General features: G+C 41.7%; 1 protein-coding gene across 3 annotated transcripts in view; it reads right to left on the reverse strand.

Moving 5' to 3' along the window:
* Positions 1 to 306: 306 nt before the first annotated feature.
* Positions 307 to 23,446, reverse strand: part of phaf1 (phagosome assembly factor 1) — a 120,530-nt gene continuing 97,390 nt past the window's right edge. For 2 of the 3 annotated variants that reach the window (XM_073069764.1, XM_073069766.1), the window contains 8 exons: positions 16,237 to 16,370; positions 15,774 to 15,857; positions 15,596 to 15,678; positions 12,885 to 12,928; positions 7,615 to 7,667; positions 4,109 to 4,167; positions 2,720 to 2,792; positions 307 to 1,992 (listed from right to left, as the gene is read on the reverse strand). In XM_073069764.1, coding sequence (XP_072925865.1) covers positions 1,903 to 1,992; positions 2,720 to 2,792; positions 4,109 to 4,167; positions 7,615 to 7,667; positions 12,885 to 12,928; positions 15,596 to 15,678; positions 15,774 to 15,857; positions 16,237 to 16,370 — 620 coding nt within the window. In that variant the 3' untranslated portion in view covers positions 307 to 1,902. Of the gene's footprint in view, positions 1,993 to 2,719; positions 2,793 to 4,103; positions 4,168 to 7,614; positions 7,668 to 12,884; positions 12,929 to 15,595; positions 15,679 to 15,773; positions 15,858 to 16,236; positions 16,371 to 23,446 lie in introns of all 3 variants that reach the window. The other variant, XM_073069765.1, reaches the window with a different exon arrangement.

Below are 23,446 nucleotides of genomic sequence, written 5' to 3' on the forward strand. Positions count from 1 at the left end.
CACTTGAAACTCATACCATGCTTGATGGCTAACGCTTATACAAATGCATTGTAAATACCTCTTTACTGAGCAAAGACTTCTCTGAACATTATTGCAATGTGTATTTGCTCCACCTACAGTGGCACTGTGGATGATGTAACGGCTCTGGTAAGCAAGAATGAGGGGTTGGAATAAATTCACATACAAACTAGTCTCTGTACAGAAAGCCACCCCATTAAGAAGTGACTCCATGCGTGTGAGTTCTGCTAAATGATTACACCTTGATGGGCTTTTCTCCTTTCTGAAAAAAGAACCAGCCAACTCAAATTGTCACAAACAGGGAATTGGAGTCTGTTTTATTTATGGTGCAGAATACATGCTCTTAATGTGCATTTTACCCCCTTTCCCCAAAACGTTATGCTTTTTTAAAAAGAAAAGTCAGGACAGTGCAGTAAAAGTGAATGAAGAGGCACATATAGTTTCCATGGTTAAGCAAAGAGCACAGGAAACAGCACTAAACTCAGTTGTTCAGTTAAGAATTAACAGCTATCAGAGAACAGCAGTAGCTTTGAAAGTAAACAGTAACGATAGTCTGTGAACAACATCCATGTGTATTGAGTATAACAGTCTGGAATCGCACAGCTCACACAGGAAGACAGAATGTGAAATATCACAAAAACACACATCACATATCCCTGCTAGTGGTCCAGAGTGAAAACATTGATTACAATTCAAAATACGTCCTTCTCATTGTTCGGCATTAGACTATACAGGCACTCCCTGTACATTTTGTTAAAATTACAAAATGTATTATTTACAGATTTTTACACACAGTGTAAACACACAAAATTTGTCCATTTATTACAAGTTGCTACAACGTGTGATGTGAAAATGTGTCATGGCTAACAGATTTAGTTAATTTAAAAAAAGGAAAACAATCACTATTTTGACAAGGGAAAGGCCCGAGTACCTTCACATCTTCCCATGAACGAACATACCTTTCAAGAATACTGCAAACAACAGAAATCTCCACACTGAGCTTGTGTAGCATGCAATCTCTCCCGTGGGCTGACAAAATCGGCCAGTGGCCAGCATTGTCGCTGGGGTGTGTAATTCCATCAAATGAAATAGCGCTGAGAGACGATGAAACCAAGTGTGTTGAAGATATGTCTTTGGCATCAAATTAATAATATGCAATTCAAGAAATGGCAGACAGGATTGCATTTTGATTCAACTGAGTGGTGAAGTGACCAAGTCACCACTTCTCCACCAAGCAGCAGGACCGGCTGTGTACATGGACTGGACTCCTCTCCACACCCCAGTCTCACCTAATTAGCTGGCACTATACCCTGACACTCCTCCGTCAATAAAACACATTAATCAAGTAATTAAAGTGTATGTAGTGCAATGATACAACAAATTCTATAAAACAAGCTACCTTCTAAGCTACAGAGATAGGCTGTGGCTGAACTCACAAACAAACTTCCGTCTCTGCATACTGTGCTGGGACACAGAAATATGAGTGTATGGAGTATCACACCAAACAGTAACACATATTAACAGAAACCTGAAACACTGCCCTTGAGGCTCAACAACTTGTGCTTCTTGTGTCTGCAGCTCCGTTGCCCTCATCCTTGACAGACATAGGACAGGACAGGGCCCCCTCGGTCTGTGGCGTACGACTGAAGAGAGGAATTGGCATGATGCAAGCAAGGAGCAACATACCCCATCGCCAGGGTCCCATCGCCAGCGATGAGGTCAGTGACAGACTGAAACCCTACCCCCCCCCCCCCCCCCCCCCCCGTACATGTGCGACCAGGGCTGGTGTGGATCAGATTGGCTGTTCTATACAATCGCGACAGCAAACCAAGGCACACTGTACTGAACCGGTTGCGTCCTGGTTGGTTCAAATGAGGCAGAGGCTCACTGGATCATTTCTTTGTTTCGAGACTGGCTGTTGGGCCTGGGAGGACTGTACAACGTTACTGATGCTATGTGATTGTTCTGCATGACCTGTGAAGGAGATACAGGAACACTTAATGATCTAAACACTTTTAAAATATACAGCAAGGAAAGTTAAACAACACTATCACATTCATACTAAGTTTGAATTTTCCTTGTGTGATTTTCTCCCCAGACTGGGGTATTTGTGTACAGACATGGTGAGGTTCAGAAGGCATATTACTTATTGCTCGGTAGATTAACAGAAGTCTTCACAATGTAATAATAGCCACTACATCCGATGCCAGTGGGCAGCTGGCACTTGAGCAAGTACAGTATATTGTGGAGAGCTCTGTAAGGTAAGGTAACCATGCTGTAAGGAAGACACAGGAAACTGCAGATTATCATCTTCCTGATTTGTTAGATTTAGCCTTTGTGGGAACCCCCCCCCCCCCCATTTGTCTGCTTTCACTCATCACCCACACACCTCTGCCTCCTAACAGCACCCATCCCCATCATTCTTCACCCACCCATCACCTTCTGGCCTGTCTCACTTCGTCTCTCTCCTTTTTTATGCTACCTTCCCACTGAGTCCTGGTGCAGGGTCTCGACCTGAGATGTTGACAGACATTGCTTGACCTGCTGAGTTCCTCCAGCAATTTTGTTTTTTTGCTGGTTGGAAGGTGCACCTTCCCTGGCCTCGTTTGTCTGTGCACAACATCTACTGATAAACGTAGAAGACAAAGTGAGCAAACTTTCCATTTTCTAACCTGCAAGGTCTGGAACTGGAGTACCTTACCTCAAATATCATGCGCTGCAGTCCGAAGCAGAAGGTTGATCCGAAGGGGTTTGTGTTGTTTGCTGAAGAGGATCTGTGCCAGGAGAGAGGCAAAAGCAAGTCAATTGATAGAACAATTATGGAGAAACAACATTGGGCTACCTAGTAACAGGATTCCCAATATCTTTCCAAACAGGCTTAATGCTTTCATTGCATGTTCCGTTTAAAAAGTCTTTGCTAAATAAAAGTAAGGTGGAAAATTTACAAATATTTGTAGTTTGCATATTTGTAACACAGAAGTTCTGCTAAACAAGCAAAGTTCCCAAATTGCTGCTGATTTTAGTATTCATGTTAAACGACGGGGCCTAAAAATTGCTTGAACAATTCCACAAACAAGTACTGTGCAGTTGAATATTGCACACATTAGTAGATTTGACTTCTGACTTTTTGGCAAGATTTTCTAAGCAACTGTTTCCAGACATAAAACTCCAATAGACATTTACAGTGGTGTAAAATGTCTGCAGTGAGATTTTCAACTTCACTATTCTGAAAACCGGCATTTCTTATTTACTCAAAAGAACTAGTTTTGACTGAAAATTTTCCTTGAAATTGTGCTGAGCAAAAGACCAACACACATACAGCCACTAATCTGCCAAATACCAGTTTGCTGCTCACTGCTGTATTTAGGAGATCTCTTCAAGGAGAGGAGCCTTCATTTAATTTTCTATATGCAAAGGCTTTTTGCTGGCTAGTAGAATTCCTGGGTGTAGGATTTGATAGAGTGAACCCATGTCCTCACAGATTTTACCACCTGACTTTATCCCTGGACAACTCCCACTCCTCTCATGCAGGTACTGATCTTCACCATCCTGTCCCAATTCCCTTGGCCACTTGGCAGCACTCTTCACCAGATTCATTCCACAGCACTGTATCTCCACTGTATCTGGAAATGAGTTGTTTGGATCATCACATTTATCTTCTGGAGCCAGCTGCAGAGATGAAACCTGCTTGGCTCAATTCTGGAAGCTGTTAGAATTTACATATATTTATAGAAAACTCGAGGCTTAATCTGATAATTCCCATTTTAGCACTGTGTCACCTATATTCTGGTTTGTAAATCTCGCAACAGAAGTATTTTTATTTTTGTGTGATTTTCACAGATAAATAGTAAAGAAATTCCAACACTGTTCTAACATTATTAAAATGCACTAACCCAATTTCTGGTCCTATCTTTTAAGCTAGTCTTGTAAGTCTAAACATTTAGGGTATATGCAGTAAGAAATCTGATTCAGTTGGCAAGTCTATTACATTTCAGTCTTGTTCCTCAGTTCCTGTGCTACACATATTCACACTGATCCCAGCCCTACTATTGTACTACTACATTTTTTTGATCACATACACATACCATACCTATGAAGGACCACTGGTTTCTCCATGGGGTGTCCAAGCAGCTCCTGAATTGCATCCCACTGAAAAATTTTAAAACAGGTATCAGCCCCGATTAGCAGCACACCAATACATCACCATGGGTTTTGCCTGGTGTGGTACGAATAGGGTTAAGCTTGCACAGTCATACTATTTTGACTTTCTGTATTTCCCTTCGCCCTTTATATTTGTGTTCAGAGGCTGACCGAGGCTAGTTCAGACATCTTCGTGGTAAATGTGCTTCATTCAGATGAGGACATTGGAGTTGATCTGCGATGCATGGGCCTGGGAATCCTCAAGTAAATCTGATGAGAAGCTTTTGTGTCTTATTAGCTACAGAACTTAACAAAGGTCAATGTCATTTCCAACTGCTTACACAAGTACCATCCACCACATACAATAAAAAAGGAATTTAATAATCAATAGAAAATTCTCTTAACTGTGCTGAAAGACTGAAAGGAGCCAGATAAATCACAGCACTTAAAAGTAAAGGGATAATATAAAGTGTTACTCTGATTCCCAATCTTACAATGTGATGAGTTACCTTTTTTAGAGCTAATCTTCAGTTTTAAAATCATTAATATTCTTTGAGGGAGAAAGGGAGGGGGAGTTGAATTTTTATTGCCTTCAAGAAAATGGAAGTGAACTGTATTCTGTCTTGCAAACAATAATTTGAAGGTATTCTCAGGAGGTATACAGGAACTTTTTAGGCGGTTTCGAAGAGTGATATTATGTAACGTTAGTTCATTAAGTAGAACACGTGGAACAAACACTTTTAAATATTACATGTGGTAATGGCTAATGTGTTAAGAAGCTTAGTTAAAGCTAGGATACTATAGTAATTTATGATGCAATGGGATGGACTTGGCATGTGACAGGAGTTGTTTGATCCTGTGTATATCAGGAGATTTTCCACTACCAGAAAGAACTTCTTTTGACTGGAGCTAGAAGTTGACTGGAGGTCTAAAATTGAGATGATACATTTACAGTACATCTGCGGAGCAGCAGATGTAAGAGCATTGCCTTGCTTTATTTGGTTTCTGACTCTGCTTCAAACTATGGTCTTAATTGAGTGGCTCAAGGATAATGAAGACTCGTACATTTGGTGTTAACAGGGATATCAAAATGTGGTAGGGCTGTTTACTTGAATAGAGTAAACTTTGTTCTTGTTACTAATTTTGAAATTAAACAACATTATTGAACATATTGATTGAAGAAGAATCATATTGCAATAAATGAATGCTTTGATAGAGAATATTTTTATCATGATAATGACCAATCCATAGCTTGACTGCTATGGGTCTTGGAGAACTTGATGGTGAATGTGCTCTTGCCCTACTTGATACTACAGGTTGGGAGATGAGCAGGAAACCTCGGTAGGTTGCTGCTGTGCATCTTGTAATACATCCAGAACAGTATGCCAGCCGTCAATATAATGAGGGATTCAGGTGGTGGAGGGGATGCAAATAAAAGGACTATTTCCCTGGATGTTAAACAAGATGAGTTTAAAGGGAAGCAGAGCTTATTTCCCTCCACCATCAGATTTCTGAATGGACAATGAACCCATGTTCTATATTGTGTGAGTATATTTCTTATTGAAATTTATAACATATTTTTATGTCTTGTACTGTACTGTTGTCATAAAGCAACAAGTCTCATGACATATGATGGAGAAGATCCTGAGAGTCAAGATTTATGAACATTTGGAGAGGAATAATATGATTAGGAATAATCAGCATGGCTTTGTCAAAGGCAGGTCATGCCTTACAAGCCTGACTGAATTCTTTGAGGATGTGACCAAACATATTGAAGAATGCAGAGCCGTAGATGTAGTGTATATGACAAGGTTCCCCATGCAAGGCTTACTGAGAAAGTAAGGAGGCATGGGATCCACGGGGATCTTGCTTTGTGGATCCAGAATTGGCTTGCCCACAGAAGGCAAAGAGTGGTTGTAGACGGGTCATATTCTGCATGAAGGTCGGTGACCAGTGCTGTGCCTCAGGGATCTGTTCTGGGACCCCTACTCTTTGTGATTTTTATAAATGACCTGGATGAGGAAGTGGAAGGATGGATTTGTAAATTTGCTGATGACACAATGGTTGGAGGTGTTGTGGATAGTGTGGAGGGCTGTCAGAGGTTACAGCAGGACATTGATAGGATGCAAAACTGGGCTGAGAAGTGGCAGATGGAGTTAACCCAGATAAGTGTGAGGTGGTTTATTTTGGTAAGTCAAATATGATGGCAGAATATAGCATTAATGGTAAGACTCTTGGCAGTGTGGAGGATAAGAGGGATCTTGTGGTCCGAGTCCATAGGACAGTTAAAGTTGCTGTGCAAGTTGACTGTGTGGTTAGGGCAGCATACAGTGTACTGCCCTTCATCAACCGTGGGACTGAGTTTAAGAGCCAAAAGGTAATGTTGCAGCTATCTACAACCCTGGTCAGACCCCACTTGGAGTTCTGTGCTCAATTCTGGTTGCCTCACTACAGGAAGGATGTGTAAACCACAGAAAGGGTGCAGAGGAGATTTACAAGGATGTTGCCTGGATTGGGGAGCATGCCTTATGAGAATAGTTTGAGTGAACTCGGCCTTTTCTCCTTGGAGCGATGGAGGATGAGAGGTGACCTGATAGAGGTGTAGAAGATAATGAGGCATTGATCGTGTGGATAGTCAAAGGCTTTTTCCCAGGGCTGAAATGGCTAGCATGAGAGGGCATAGTTTGAAGGTGCTTGGAAGCGGTTACAGAGGAGATGTCAGGGGCAAGCTTTTTTTACACAGAGCGTGGAATGGGCTGCCAGCGACAGAGGCGGAGGCGGAAACGAGAGGGTCTTTTAAGAGACTCCTGGATAGGTACATGGAGCTTAGAGAAATAGAGGGCTATGGGTAAGCCTAGGTATTTCTAAGGTAGGGACATGTTCGGAACAGCTTTATGGGCCGAAGGGCCTGTATTGTACTGTAGGTTTTCTATGTTTCTATTTGTCAGCGATAATAAACCTGGATCTGATTCAGAATGGGCTGTGGTGTCTGGAGAAGGTAGTGGGGAGAATGAAGACATGAAAAAATAGTTTTAATATGAATTAAGACATTATACACATTACTTTGTTGGAGAAGAGAAAGTGAGCTAATTTCACATTTATTTACTTGCATCTGAAACTGGTTTAGAAGTTAGCACCAGAGTAGTTCATATACTTGAAGAGATCTTCAAACAGATGTTTGGAGCACTTGCATGCATCTCTCCTATGGGAGCTACTTTGAAATAGCCCTGTACTGGTTTGGTGCCAGATCAGTTTTCTGGTTAAATACAGGGATACTTTCCATTGGGCCAATCAATACAGTGCAATAATGCAGGTTGAAGATCCTAAAATCAATTGTAAAATATATGCAAATCAATAGCATTTACATGGAACAGATCAGCATCCAGATACGGTTTGTATGTGCCTGAGTCTTGGGACGCATTGAATTATTCAGTTATTTCAATATCAATGGCTCACCTTGCTGTAAGTAGTGACAATACATGGCTGTGAGTGTGCATCAGTGCTTTCATCTGTCAATAAAAACCCAAATGATCAGTAAGAACCAGCAAAACTATTTCAATTCTATCTAATTTATATGTAGTCAACTTGTTCAATCTTAATTTCAGTCCCAGCCTCCAGGGCAGTTTAGAGTTTATACTTCATTCCCTATGACCACACGAGTTCCCTATACGTACTTCTATTCCCCTCCCCCCATGCTCCTGCCACACCTCAAACATGTGGGTCTCTAGCTTAAATTGGCACCTTAGAATGCCCCGCTGTGTAGATAAGTGATAGAATGAGCAAAAGGAATGTGGGAAGAATAGAAATAGGATTAGTTTGAATGAGTGCTTGATGGCTAGCATGGATCTGATGGGCTAAAGGGTCTGTTTTTGTGCTGTTTGACTTCAACTCCAGCAAAACTGCAGTTGAAACCAGCAGAAATGCGACAGATCGCAATCTCAGCTTTAAAAAGGAAATCTACAGTGGACCAAAAGGTGAACATAATGAAACATTCGTGGTCCACCCTCCTTCCCTTTCTCCCATTGTCCACTCTCCTTTCCTATCAGATTCCTTCTTCTTCAGCCCTTTACCTCTTCCACGTATCAACTCCCAACTTCTCACTTCATTCCCCCCCCCCCCCCCCCCCCCCGGCAACCTGGTCTCACCTATCGCCTGCTAGCTTGTACTCCTTCCCCTCCCCCAACATTCTTAGTCTGGCTTTGGCTCCCTTCCTTTCCAGTCCTAGTGAAGGCTCTCAACCTGAAATGTCAACTGATATTTCCTCTTCATAAATGCAGCCTCACCTGCATTTTGTGTGTGTTGTTCTGGATTTCCATGTAAAGTCTCTTGCTTATGAAACCGCTTCTCATAATTGCAACAAGGCCATTCTGTTGGACAGGCCAGGACATTGCACATCCAACACTAGATTCCTGAAGCAGAAACCAGCTTCAGAGCTGTCTTGGGAAGTGATTACAAGTTGGAGAGATGGCCAGATTCAAGGATTGCTAAAAGTATTAGTTGTAATAGCTCTGGGACTGTTACAACCTCTGTCAGAGCATTGCCATTTGAAAATCAAAGACTTGAAATATATAGTGGAGTATGCTGACTTTTGTTAGACGACCTTGCTCTGCTATACCCATATGCCTATTCCATTTTTAAAATAAAGAATTAATACACAAATAACTTCTATTGCTCAAAGTGAAAATCTGGGACCTTAAAGTTCGGGTCCCTATGGAAAAACCAACAATGGAACTTGAATGTCATTCCATCGTAACTGCTCAAACTGTAGGTTCTGACATTAACATCTCAGCCCGAAGCGCAGGGACCACAGTCCTGATGCACGTTTCAAACAGAACCAGACAATCTCTTCAGCTTTTTCTTCCCTCTACAGAAACCATTTGACTTGCTGAGTTCCTCTAACTGTTTGTTCCTGCTCTGCGTGAGCTGTAATGGGTAATAGATTGCTAGCTCTAAAGAACGATCGACCCCTTCTCCTCAAGGGCTGACTGGAAGGGTAAAATTGTCTTGATTTGAGTATTATTTTTGCTATCAAGAATAACCTGGTCTGGTGTTACTATCGCATGACCATAAGATATAGGAGCAGAATTAGGCCATTTAGCCCATCAAGTCTGTTGAGCCATTTCTCTATGGCTGATCCAGTTTTCCTCTCAGCCCCAGTCTCTTGCTTTCTCCCAATATCTCTTCATGCCCTGACCAATCAAGAACTTATCAATCTCTGCCTTAAATATACATTAAAAACTTGGCCTCCACAGCTGCCTGTGGCAAAGAATTCCAGATTCACCATTCACCATTCTTCCTCATCTCCATTCTAAAAGGATGACCCTCTATTCTGAGGCTGTGCCCTCTGTTCTTAGACTCTCTCCAGTTTCAGCAGGTCCTTTCTAAGATAAGGGTGGCAAACCTGCTCGCAATATTCCAAGTGAGGCCTCATCAATGTTTTATAAAGTTTCAACATTACATCTCTGCTTTTACATTCTAGTCCTCTTGAAATGATGTTAATATTGCATTTGACTGCCTCACCACAGACTCAACCTGCAAATTAGGGAATGCTGCACAAGGACTCCCAGTCCCTTTGCACCTCAGTTTTTTTTTGTATTTTCTTTCTATTTAGAAAATAGTCGATCTTTTAATTTCTTCTACCTAAATGTATGACCACACACTTCCCAACACCGCATTCTATCTGCCATTTCTTTGCCCATTCTCCTCACTGCTGAGGGAAAAGCTCTGTTCAATGCAGATTGGCACTTGCATTGTACCCTGGATAATGGATTACCTGACTGGCAGACCTCAGTTGGTGCAGCTTCAGAGCTGTGTGTCAGACGTGGCTATAAGCAGCACTGCGGCCCCATCGGCTCCCTTCCTGTTTACCCTGCAAACCTCAGACTTTAGATACAACACTGAGTCACGTCATCTGCAGAAATTCTCTGATGACTCAGCAACAGTTGGGTGTATAAAAGGAGGACAGGAGGATGAGTACAGGGCCCTGGTGGAGGACTTTGTCAAATGGTGAAAGCTGAATCATCTGCAGCTCAACATCAGTAAGATAAAGATGGACTTTAGGAAGACTAAGCCGGCATTGCTCCCTGTTACTATTGATGGTGAGGACCTACAAATACCTGGGGGTGCACCTGGATGACAGACTTGAGTGGAGCACCAAGACAGGCTATGTACATAAAGGGCCAGAGTCGCCTCTACTTCCCAAGGAGACCGAGGTCCTTTGGAGTATTCAGGCTTCTCCTTCACATGTTCTACCAGTCTGTTATTGCCAGTACAATCTTCTATGCAGTGCTGTTCTGGGGCAATGGCATCAATGCGGGTGATGCCAAGAGGCTCATTAAACTGATTAGAAAGGCTGGCTCTGTTATAGGAGTCAAACTGGACACAATGGAGACTGTGGTAGAACAAAGGAGCCTACGAAAAATCCTGGCAATTCTGGACAATGTTTCTCACTCTCTGCTCGCCACTTTGGCTGAACAGAGGAGCAATTTCAGTAACAGATCAAGACAAATACGCTGCTCCAAAGAGCATTATACGAGGTCATTCTTACCTTCGGCCATAAAGCTCTATAATGAATAACCTACAGCTGGGGAAGTGATGACTCCCCTCCTGTTAGACTATTTGAGATAATTTATTTTTATTTATTCTTCTTACTTCTAATATTGTACATCTGTGAACTTGTAATGCTACTGTGACAATGTAATTTCCTTTGGGATCAATAAAGTATGTATCTAATCTGTCTAAGTCCTTCTGTAGCCTCTCTACTTCCTGAAAACTACCTGTGCCTCCATCTGTTTTCATATCGTCTGCAAACATTTCAACAAAGCCATCAATTCCATCATCCAAATCATTGACATATAATGTAAAAAAAATTGGTCCAAACAGAGACCCCTGTGAAACACCACAAGTCACTGGTAGCCAGCCAGAAAAGGCTCCCTTTATTCCCACTGTTGCCCACTGCTTTATCCATTAACCCTACCTTGTAGCAAGATTACGATCACTACTTCATGGGTGCAGATGACTTCTATTGGTGTTTCTATGAACTACCATAGCAGTTTCCCCAGCTGAAACCCCTATATAAATAAGGATCAACTTTATTCGCCAAACACATTTACCTGTATTAGGAATTTGCTGGGGTGTGTTGGTGCAACATACAACAAAAATTTTTAATATAATTATTTAATCTTTATAATTGTTAGAAGAATAGATATGGGATAAAATATGCATAAATACATAAGTATCAGCATGTATTTACAATGTAAACTGCTTTATAAAAAGTGGTTTGAAGTGTTTACAGTGCAGTGTAGTGGCTGAAGTAATAGATAGAGGGAGTATGAGGGAAGCTACCTGGAATGGTTTATCAGATTAACTGCTTGGGGTGTTAGAAAGGCTTTTGATGGAGTGACGTTTTTGTATTAATAGCCCTGCTTTACAATGCACAGAACATTCATTGTTAAGATTATTTTCATAACTAAGAAACCCTGCAGTTACTTCAATGGTAGAGTTCCTCTCATCTGAACTTTGACATGGAACCTGGGTAAGCAGAAGTGAGAGGAACAAAGTACAGAAATCTAAAAACAGTTATGTTGGTTGGGCAGAGCAGACGATTGCCAAATGAATATGAAAACAAGCACTGTGCTGTAATTAGATTCCAAGACAAATTTGTATGTACAGTGGATTCTGATTACTTCAGCTAAACAGGGCACCTGCTTATTTGGGACAACTTCTAAAGAATAAAAATTAATTCTGAAAATAGCCAAGATTCCCTTCATTTATTTGGGCACAATGCCACTTAATTGGGACAGGAGACTGTTGCCGAACAGTTTCTAACTAGTGTCTGTCACATCCACTTGCATAGGTAGACACTACACCATGTTTTGAGCAGTTTTTAAACAGCGTCAATTACATGTGCCTGTGTTCAAAAAGTAGTGATTTTTGTCAATTACAGTTGGCAAGTAAAATGCAGCAAGACAAATCAGAACTGTTTTGCTTACTGTGCTTTCAGGAATTTGGGCTTCAGGGTGCCAGAAATGGCTGGGAGTGAAAATGAAATGATTTCAGCCCACGAAGAACTTGAAGGTATCGACAATCATCTTGAATGTTACAATGAAAATGAAGATTTGGAGGATACAGTTGTTGAAAGCATGTCCTGAAGAAGGTTCTTGGCCCAATAAGTTGACCATTTATTAATTTCCATTGATGCTGCCTAGCCCGCTGAGTTCCTCCAGCAATGTGTGTGCATTGCATTGTATGAAGGCAGCCCATTATTTGCATGAGGTGTCTGTGTTAATTTTGTTCACTTACTGTCAATCAAATGAACACAGCAGCGAACACTGGCTAAATTCCCTGTTGGTAACTATTAGGAACAAATACAGCTTTATAGTAGTGTTTTAGTATAGGCAGTCCACTTTCATAAAACTTTGGCTAATTGGGGCAGCCACTTATTGGGCCAAAATGTACTGGTCTCAATGTGTCCCAATTAATCAGAATTCACTGTTAATGGTAACTGTTCAATGGTTTTGATCTTTTTAAAAAAAATCTCCCACCAGATGTTTCCTTTGTCTCATCATTTGGGAACAGTGCCACACCAAGCAGTTCATATAGTCATTCAGCTTCAATAATTTCTTCCTAGAGCATCTGTTTTGTATTCTCTAGAATTATCATCTTTCCAAAGCAAAAAAGAACTGATCATCTGCCACCCCCAGCTGTCCCACAGAAAGGGATTTCACCTCGTTTTACTGCCAGTGGTATCTTGAAATCACAGCGATGGTATCTGGCAAAAACAAATAAAATTGCAGACAGTTAATTATATATGTATTTGGAGTTATTCGCTTTGCTGAGTAACTAAGACCACCCTGCCAATCCCATGCTTATGAGAGAAAATGCTAAAACTGGATGCAATACAGGAGTCTAAATGGTGTTGCTAGGACAGCTACAATCTCGTAGCAGCAGAAACTCTGGTCCTGTCCGTGTGGCTGTGTCATTACACCAACACATTTACTTCATCTCCAAAAAAGCTTTCTGCTGGGGTGGGAATAAACTACTGGAGAATGGGGAAATGTTTAATTCGTATTGTCTCCAGTAATAATCAAAGTTAATCCAAACTGTTATCATGCTACTCGATTTGCACATACTAGGAGCTCCCAACTCTCCGTTCACTGGAGTACACAAGGATGGGTTTCAAAGAAAACTTGACCGTACAAAACTTTCCCCTGACAATAAAGATTCATTTCAAGACATTGGGAAAAGTAGAGCACTCCTCAAAGTTCAGAAACCACTTCAAAATCAGAGAACAGTGTCAAAACTTATCATCATGTCAGCACATTAGCACAGCTTGAGAGAAAGAGTGCTTAAAAATCAAGTTTTTAAAATGGATGAAAACCTGATCCACTGGGGAGCAGTGAGATTATGACCTCCCTTACGTTGCTGAGGCATGGACTGCTGTTGCAGGCACCCAGACAATGGACAGCTACCACCAGGGCCGACTGCAAAATCCGCTAAATCCACTGGGAGGATGGATGAATTTTTCCGGCCCACATCCCCATTATCAAGGCCCTAACTACACCTAGTTGACTCCAGTTGTCCACATATATTCCTTGAACAGGCACCCTATTCCAAGTTTAATCACAGAAGGAGTTACCAAGCGGACAAAAGAAAAGATTCAAATGTGATCTCAAAGCCTCCTTGGGAGCACCACAACGCCTACATCGTGACTGCGCAAAATGGAGGACTGTTGGCATAGTCACATATTGGAACACAAAGAGCACACAGACTATACACCCACTCATCCTGTCAGGCACTTCCCGATTCATCTGTCTGTGAATACAGCAGTGACCTCAGAAGCTACAAAAGCTGGAGTAGAAGTCATTCTCAAACTCAAGAGACCACCAAAGTAGTAAAGAAACTTTTACTCAAGTTTTTTTTTAGCAATTTTCAAGAACTGCAGAAAGAGCTACATGACTCAATTGAGCCCATGGATAAAAATACACATCTTCATATTAAGTGATATAAGTCATTAACGTGCACACCATACCAGAGGACAGCTGTGCTCAACGCCTCTCACTCTGTGTGGCAACAAGACTGAATCCCAGTTTCGATGCTGCAATGTGTATGTAGGGTAAAACAAAGAGCAAGCAGTCATCAAGTGGTTGCTCTCCAGAACCCATCTACTGAATAGACTAATTTCAGGAAATTCCAACATTATATATACAGAGCAGTGACTATTCTGAAGAGAACCTGGTACCATGAACGGGCTTCTGCTAGTATTCTGCAATGCTGTATAATTAACTTGTCCTGTTGTGATTTAAGACTGTTCTGGTTCCCTAATGATCGCCTACATTGACTAGAATACACAGATATCCAAGTTACATTTACTTTCAACCCTGCCTCTCTAATATAGGACAGTTGGAACAGAGACAGTGACTGAGAGATCTTTGGAATCGAAGAATATGGTCAGTGCAGGATGGTAGGAAGTAGGTAAAAGAGCAGTCATCACTGAACATGGGGCAGTACAGAACAAGAACAGGCCCCCTCAGCCCATGACGCCAAATGCCAATCTAAAGAAATCCACCTGCCTGCACATGGTCTGAATCCCTTCACTCCCTGCTTGATCACATGCCTGTTAAAATGCCTCTTAAGCGTTACTTTTGTATCAGTCACCACCACTATCCCTGTCAGTGTGTTCTCTGTGTAAATAAAAACTTGCTTTGTAAATTGCCATTAAACTCCCCCACCTCACACCTTAACTGCATGCTCTCTAGCATTTGACATTTCTACTTAGGAAAATAATCTAGGCCTTCCATAATTTTATAAGCTTCCATCAGGTCACCTCTCACCCTCTGTAACTTCAGAGAACAATCTAAGTTTGTCCAACCACTCCTTACAACTAATACTTTCGAATCCAGACAACATCCTGGTGAATGGCTTCTGCACTCTCTCCAAAGACTCCACATCCTTCTTGTAACGTGGTGACCAGAAATACACCCTGTACTCCAAATGTGGCCCATCCGAAGTTTTATATAACTACAACATGACTTCCAGACTTTTATACTCAGCACCCCGACTGATGGGGGAATATGTAGTACGGCTTCTTTACCCTCCTATCCATTATTGTTGCCACTTTCAAGGAAGTATGGACTCGTATAATCCATAATCTGAAATGGCACTGCGTTCCTGTGGAGCCTGTTGGCCCACTCCTGGTTCTCTTTCTTCAGCATGCAATTGTGACTAGGAACACACCAGCTGAAAATTTTGTCAATGCAGATTCAATTTTGCTTTTCAAAGGGGAATTGAATAAGTATTTTAAAACATAAAAGTTTGCAGATCTGTGGGGAACCGGACAGAACGGCTTGCTATAAAGAGCCAGAAGACCCACGACTCTCTCTGTGTATGGTTCACTCTCTGACTGAATGTAACGTTTACTGTTGAGGTTGACACTCACATATTGAAGTTGTAATGACCTGGGTAGTTGGTATGAAGCACAAATTTCTTCACCTGATGTGTTGTGGCATCAAACAGAACATCCTGTCAAAGAGAGACAGAAAGAAATAAAAGCTGTGAGGTGAGGTGACTGGTATAACACCAGCTTGTCAGCAACAAGTGCAACAGTGGATACGTACCACTCCTAGAGTGAAGTAGTTGAAAAAGTAGTCATTGCACTTGGAGGGTACCTGCTTGTGAGGGGAGGGAGAATGGATTTTCATCTGTTAAAAAAAATCACAAGGATAATCATTAAATGAGCAGCGAAAGGGCAGAAAATCCAACTTACTTTAATACAAGGTAAATAGTATCACACTCAAAAAAATTCACAGTCAATACAGGCAAAAACAGTATCTGCGTTGCTGGTGGAGTGTTTGTGGCATGAAATAATGATGTAGTCACTACTAAAATGTCACTGCTGTAGATGGGAACTGGATAACATGAAACATGCATATCTTGTTTTTAAGCAAGTTGTACTGGAAAAACAATCAGTAAGGAAGATTAACACTGCATCTCAAGGTTCAGTCTGTCACATAATGGACCATAAACACCACACTCCCTAAAACACTTAGATGTTGGGGATAGATGCAGATTTAAACTTACCTTGTCCTCTGACTTGTAGAAAACTTTGTGTGGAGATCCCAAAGCGCTCAGTACGTCCTGGCAGGAATCTCCAAAATACACACAGCGTTCAAATGTATGCATTTTTGTGTCTGCCAGTATGCCAGGACCACAACCTGCAACCAGGAGAGAGGTACCTTAGGGTCAAGCTCAAAGTCTGCACGCTGGAGAAATGAAGAACATCACACTTTATTCAAGCGAGTTAATAAAACCTTAGTAACACACACAAAATGCTGGAGGAACTCAGCAGGCCAGGCAGCATCTATGGAAAAAAGTACAGTCGACGTTTCAGGCCCAAATCGTTCGGCAGGACTGAAGGAAAAATAAGCCGAGGAGTAGATTTGAAAGATGGGGGGAGGGAGATAGAAATGCCAGGCAATAGGTGAAACCTGGAAGGAGAGGGATCAAGCAAAGAGCTAGGAAGTTGATTGGTGAAAGAGACAGAAGGCCATGGAAGAAAGAAGGGGGGTGGTGTGTAGGAGCATTAGAGGGAACAATGGGCAGGCAAGGAGATAATATGAGAGAGGGACGAGGGGATAGGAAATAGTGAAGGGGGTGTGGAGGCCATGGATGGACATATCGGAAAGTGAATGAAAGTGGAATAATGGGTGGCCAATCCCGTTTGTTCTGGCGGACATTCCCTCTGGTGCTCCTCCCCCCACTTTCTTCTTTCTTCCATGGCCTTCTGTCTCTTTCACCAATCAACTTCCTAGCTCTTTGCTTCATCCCTCCCCCTCCAAGTTTCACCTGTCACCTGATGTTTCTCCCTCCCCTCCCCCCACCTTTCAAATCTACTCCTCAGCTTTTTTTCTCTAGTCCTGCCAAAGGGTTTTGGCCCAAAATATCGACTGTACTTTTTTCTATAGATGCTGCCTGTTCTGCCGAGTTCCTCCAGCATTTTGTGTGTGTTGCTTGGATTTCCAGCATCTGCAGACTTCCTCTTGTTAATAAGACCTTGTTAACTTACATTGCTGACTTACCAATGCCAGGCATGATGAAACGACTTCTAATAAACATACATCTTTCAGCAAATGGAAATTGGGTTTGCAATACCAAACACAAGAGATTCAGCAGATGTTGGAAATCCAGAGGAACAGACAGAAAATGCTGGAGGATCTCAGTAGATCCAGCAACATCAATGGATTGGACCTGAGCAACACACACAGCGGTCTCGGCCTGAAACGTTGACTGTTTATAACTCTCCATAGATGCTGGCTGACCTGCTAAGTTCTTTCATCATTATGCGTGTGTTGCTCAGGCTATTAATACGCCAGCTTTAGGTAAACCTTAGCAGAAAATGAAAACTGGCAACATTATCTTACAGAGGCTGTGTCTGACAGTATATGCTAATATTGGAAAAAGTAGTATGAATGAAATTCAATTCCTTCTGATTTGTTCTAACAATCCTGGAATTCAGTTAAATCTGTGGATAGCTGAAAATAAATTATTACTTTGTTTTATGTGTAATTCCTGGTTTCCTTACCAACAGCTTAGAGATCAGATTCTGCAACTAACTTTTCACAATCAGGCCAACAAGTACAGTGTGTTTAATTAAATCAAACTGTGCTTCAATAAGTGATTGCCATCATTAATTATTTTGCAACTCTAGTCTGTAATCCTTTCATCTTTTCAATGCAAGTCACAAATTAATGGTCCTCACCATAGAAATAGTTTGGTGTGTGAATGGTGTTGTAACACAGGTTCTGTGAGATAACGCACTAGATTTCTGTGGAGCTTCCCAATAGCTTTGTGGCCAGACGCAGATAGGACCAGGTGGTCAAAGGTCAGTGCAAAATTACAGGCTCTAATCCAAAATGTGCAAATTGTATCTGTGTCCAGAATAATACATAAAATATTCACTTATGCTTTACCATATCACACTGATGACACTGCTTCCAACTCGTTTCTCCTCTTCTTTCACAAACCAGTCCATCTAAAAACTCTGATGCTTATAATATAATCCAGGGGTGTCAAACTCATTTTAGGTCACGGGCCTAAATGCAGCTTCATGCGGGCCGGATCAGTCGGATTTGGGCCTTGAGTTTGACATATATGATATAATCAATACCAAGTCCTACTCCATAGCAACCCCAAGCTTACTAACTTACATTCATCTACCTCCCCAACTTAACCAAATTTAATATTTTATCGTCATGTTCAAATATGCCTACAATAGTCTCTTTCCTCCCCATGTAGCACCCAGTGATGAGTTCAAATTCCACCACTGCTGCTTTGGAAATTTAAATCCAACTAAACATTCATTCCATTCACTGCAACAAGAGTGGTAGCATTTACCATCTACAAAATGCACTCGACATCTATAGTTCAATGTATATATATGTTACCAAAAACTACCTTGAGATTCATTTTCATGCAGGCATTCACAGGAAATAAATAAATATAATGAAATTCTACAAAAACTATACATAAACAGAGAAAGAACAAAAAACAATTAATGTGCAAAAGACAAAGTGCAAATAAAAATAATACTGTGAACTTGAGTTGTAAAAGAGTCCAGAGTGGTGGATAGCCAGAGGCTTTTTCCCAGAGCTGAAATGGCTAACACGAAGGGGCAAAGTTTAAAGGTGCTTAGAAGCAAGTTTTTCACACAGAGTGGTGGGTGTGTGGAATGCACTGCCAGCGAAGGTAGTAGTGGCATACAATAGGGTGTTTTAAAAGACTCTTAGATAGGTACATGGAGCTTAGAAAAATGGAGGGCTATGTGACAATAGACAATAGGTGCAGAAGTAGACCATTCGGCCCTTTGAGCCTGCACCGCCATTTTGAGATCATGGCTGATCAACTACTATCAATACCCGGTTCCTGCCTTGTCCCCATATCCCTTGATTCCCCTATCCATAAGATACCTATCTAGCTCCTTCTTGAAAGCATCCAGAGAATTGGCCTCCACTACCTTCCAAGGCAGTGCATTCCAGACCCCCACAACTCTCTGGGAGAAGTCATTTTTCCTTAACTCTGTCCTAAATGACTTACCCCTTATTCTCAAACCATGCCCTCTGGTACTGGACTCTCCCAGCATCTGGAACATATTTCCTGCCTCTATCTTGTCCAATCCCTTAATAATCTTATATGTTTCAATCAGATCCCCTCTCAATCTCCTTAATTCCAGCGTATACAAGCCCAGTCTCTCTAACCTCTCTGCGTAAGACAGTCCAGACATCCCAGGAATTATCCTTGTGAATCTACGCTGCACTTCCTCTACAGCCAGGATGTCCTTCCTTAACCCTGGAGACCAAAACTGTACACAATACTCCAGGTGTGGTCTCACCAGGGCTCTGTACAAATGCAAGAGGATTTCTTTGCTCTTGTACTCAATTCCCTTTGTAATAAAGGCCAACATTCCATTAGCCTTCTTCACTGCCTGCTGCACTTGTTCATTCACCTTCAGTGACTGATGAACAAGGACTCCTAGATCTCTTTGTATTTCTCCCTTACCTAACTCTACACGGTTCAGATAATAATCTGCCTTCCTATTCTTAATCCCAAAGTGGATAACCTCACACTTATTCACATTAAACATCATCTGCCAAGTATCTGCCCACTCACCCAGCCTATCCAAGTCACCCTGAATTCTCCTAACATCCTCATCACATGTCACACTGCCACCCAGCTTAGTATCATCAGCAAATTTGCTGATGTTATTTTCAATGCCTTCATCCAAATCGTTGACGTAAATTGTAAACAGCTGTGGTCCCAATACTGATCCCTGTGGCACCCCACTAGTCACCACCTGCCATTCCGAGAAACACCCATTCACCGCTACCCTTTGCTTTCTATCAGCCATCCAGTTTTCTATCCATGTCAATGTCTTCCCCCCGATGCCCTGAGCTTTGATTTTACCCACCAATCTCCTATGTGGGACCTTATCAAATGCCTTCTGAAAATCGAGGTACACTACATCCACTGGATCTCCCCTGTCTAACTTCCTGGTTACATCCTCGAAAAACTCCAACAGATTAGTCAAGCATGATTTACCCTTGGTAAATCCATGCTGGCTCGGCCCAATCCTATCACTGCTATCTAGATATGCCACTATTTCATCCTTAATAATGGACTCTAGCATCTTCTTGTGGTAGGGAAATTCTAGGTAGTTTACATGGTCAGCATATTGTGGGCCAATCTGCCATACACTGGATTTTTTTTTGCTTTTCACACCAGTCTCTATAATCTCTAGAGACTGCTGTACATGAAAATCTCAGGAGATCAGCAATTTCTGAGATACTCAAACCACCTTATCTGGCATCAACAATCATTCCAGGGTTATAGTCACTTAGATCACGTTTCTTCCCCATTCTGAGGTCTGGTGTGAACAACAACTGAACCACTTCTGCATGCTTTCAAATATTGAGTTGTTGCCACATGATTAGCTGATTAGATATTTGCATTAATGAGGTGTACAGGTGTACCTAATAAAGCGGCCATTGAATGTACAATGTGATTAAGGGCTTCATCACTTAATTTCTCCAAGAAGCTGCATTTTCTTTCTAAATAACCACAGCAGCTGTTCCAGCGATGTCAAATCCAACCTATGTCATCCTTGTTGATTTGCATCCGGATTCACCAGATTTACTAAAGACTGCAAGAGAGATGTGTTTTTACATCTCTAAAGCAGAAGCACAAATTAATGACTGCATCTACACTGCTAACCATTACAAAGGACAGCATATTTCAGCGTGGACTGGTAATACGTAAACATACACGAGACCCCACACAATAGTTACTCACCTGAACCAGCAGGGGGACCCAAGGCTACACTTCTAGAGAAATTCTAAATATTAGCCACTTCAGTTCAAAAGTCACTATGGATTTGTGAATTATTACAGAAAGAATAATAGAAACTTTCCCTCTAAAGACCGGCTGAAACTATTCAAACATACCTAGGCAACATGCCTTGATTTTTTTTTTAGCAACACAAGCTCATGGAACTGAGGAAGCTGTGGTAAGGCAAGGGTTACATCCAGACAAGGATACATTGCAAACAGAATGCAGACAGCTCAGGCAAGAAAGGTCTTTGAAGAAACAATTACTTTACTAGCTTTAAAATATCCTTGGTTGTTAGTTTGTAGTTTCTATTGACTTTAACACCTCCATTGTGAATGGTGAAAGTAAAAATTTCAAACATACAGTTTACCAATCTATAACTGTTAGTCAATTCTATATAAGAATAATGGTGCATAGTTCCCTGAAGGTGGAATCTCATGTGGATAGGGTGGTGAAGAAAGCTTTTGGTATGCTGGCCTTTATAAATCAGAGCATTGAGTATAGGAGTTGGGATGCAATGTTAAAATTATACAAGGCATTGGTGAGGCCAAATTTGGAGTATTGTGTACAGTTCTGGTCACCGAATGATAGGAAAGATGTCAACAAAATAGAGAGAGTACAGAGGAGATTTACTAGAATGTTACCTGGGTTTCAGCACCTAAGTTACAGAGAAAGGTTGAACAAGTTAGGCCTTTATTCTTTGGAGCGTAGAAGGTTGAGGGGGGACTTGATAGAGGTATTTAAAATTTTGAGGGGTATAGATAGAGTTGACGTGGATAGGCTTTTTCCATTGAGAGTAGGGGAGATTCAAACAAGAGGACATGAGTTGAGAGTTAAGGGGCAAAAGTTTAGGGGTAACACAAGGGGGAACTTCTTTACTCAGAGAGTGGTAGCTGTGTGGAGTCAGCTTCCAGTAGAAGTGGTAGAGGCAGGTTCGATATTGTCATTTAAAAAAAATTGGATAAGTATATGGACAGGAAAGGAATGAAGAGTTATGGGCTGAGTGCAGATTGGTGGGACTAGGTGAGAATAAGCATTCAGCACGGACTAGAAGGGCTGAGATGGCCTGTTTCCCTGCTGTAATTGTTATATGGTTATATTATTTTTCTTTTCTGACTTCAGAACAGTGACTCCTTGAGCGTAAGTAAAGTATAATTGAGGATTGAGAGCATGAGTTCAGAGTCCAGTTAATGACAACAGAATTCCACCTCATCTTCTATCTAGGCACTATGCAACCCTTGGGACTCAATGATGAATTCAACAATTTAGGATAGTCAGATTTTCCTATTTGTGTTAGAATTGACCATCCACCCCAAGGTCACCCACCTTAGTTGTTACCAACTACAGTGAAACCTGTGTGAATGAGTGTGTGCCTACAAAAACTTGCTGTACATTCCCACCAAAAGCCATGGATGAACCAGGAGATTCGTCGCCTGCTGAAGGCTAGATCTGTGGCATTCAAGGCTGGTGACCCAAGTCTGTACCAGAAAACCAGGCATGACTTGCGGAGGGCTATTTCAAGAGCTAAGAAACAACCTTGAGCGAAGTTGTAGGTGACATCAGATACACGCCAACTATGGCAGGGTTTGCAAGACATTACTTCCTACAAAGCAAAACCCAACATTATGAATGACAGTGATGCTTCTTTATCAGACGAGCTCAACATCTTCTATGTCTGCTTGAAAGAGAGAATATAACTACAACTGTGAAGATCCCTGCTGCATCCAGTGACCCTGTGATCTCTGTCTCAGAGGCCATTGTCAGGCTGTCTTTCAGAAGGGTGAACCCTCACAAGGCAGCGGGCCTTGATGGAGTACCTGGTAAGGCTCTGAAAACTTGTGCTAACAAACTGATGGGAGCATTCAAAGACATTTTCAATCTCTCACTGCTATGGTCAGAAATTCCCACCTGCTTCAAAAGGGGAATAATTACACCAGTGCCCAAGAAGAGCTGTGTGAGCTGCCTTAATGACTATCGTCCAGTCGCACTCACATCTACAGTGATGAATTGCTTTGAAAGGTTGGTCATGGCTAGAGTCAACTTCTGCCTCAGCAAGGACCTGGACCCACTGCAATTTTCCTATCACCACAACAGCTCTACGGCAGATGTAATCTCACTGGCTCTTCATGCAGCCATAGATCACCTGGACAACACCAACACCTATGCCAGGATGCTGTTCGTTGACTATAGTTAGCATCGAACAACATCATTTCCACAGTCCCAAATGATAAGCTACAGAACCTGGGCCTCCGTACCTCTCTCTGCAATTGGATCCTCGACTTCCTAACCGGAAGACCACAATCTGTGCAGATTGTTGATAATATCTCCTCCTCGCTGATGATCAATGCACTTCTGGGATGTGTGCTTAGCCACTGCTCTACCCTCTTTATATCCATGTCTGTGTGGCTAG

This window comes from Hemitrygon akajei, chromosome 17 (genome assembly GCF_048418815.1).
Source record: "Hemitrygon akajei chromosome 17, sHemAka1.3, whole genome shotgun sequence".
NCBI classification, from domain to species: domain Eukaryota; kingdom Metazoa; phylum Chordata; class Chondrichthyes; order Myliobatiformes; family Dasyatidae; genus Hemitrygon; species Hemitrygon akajei.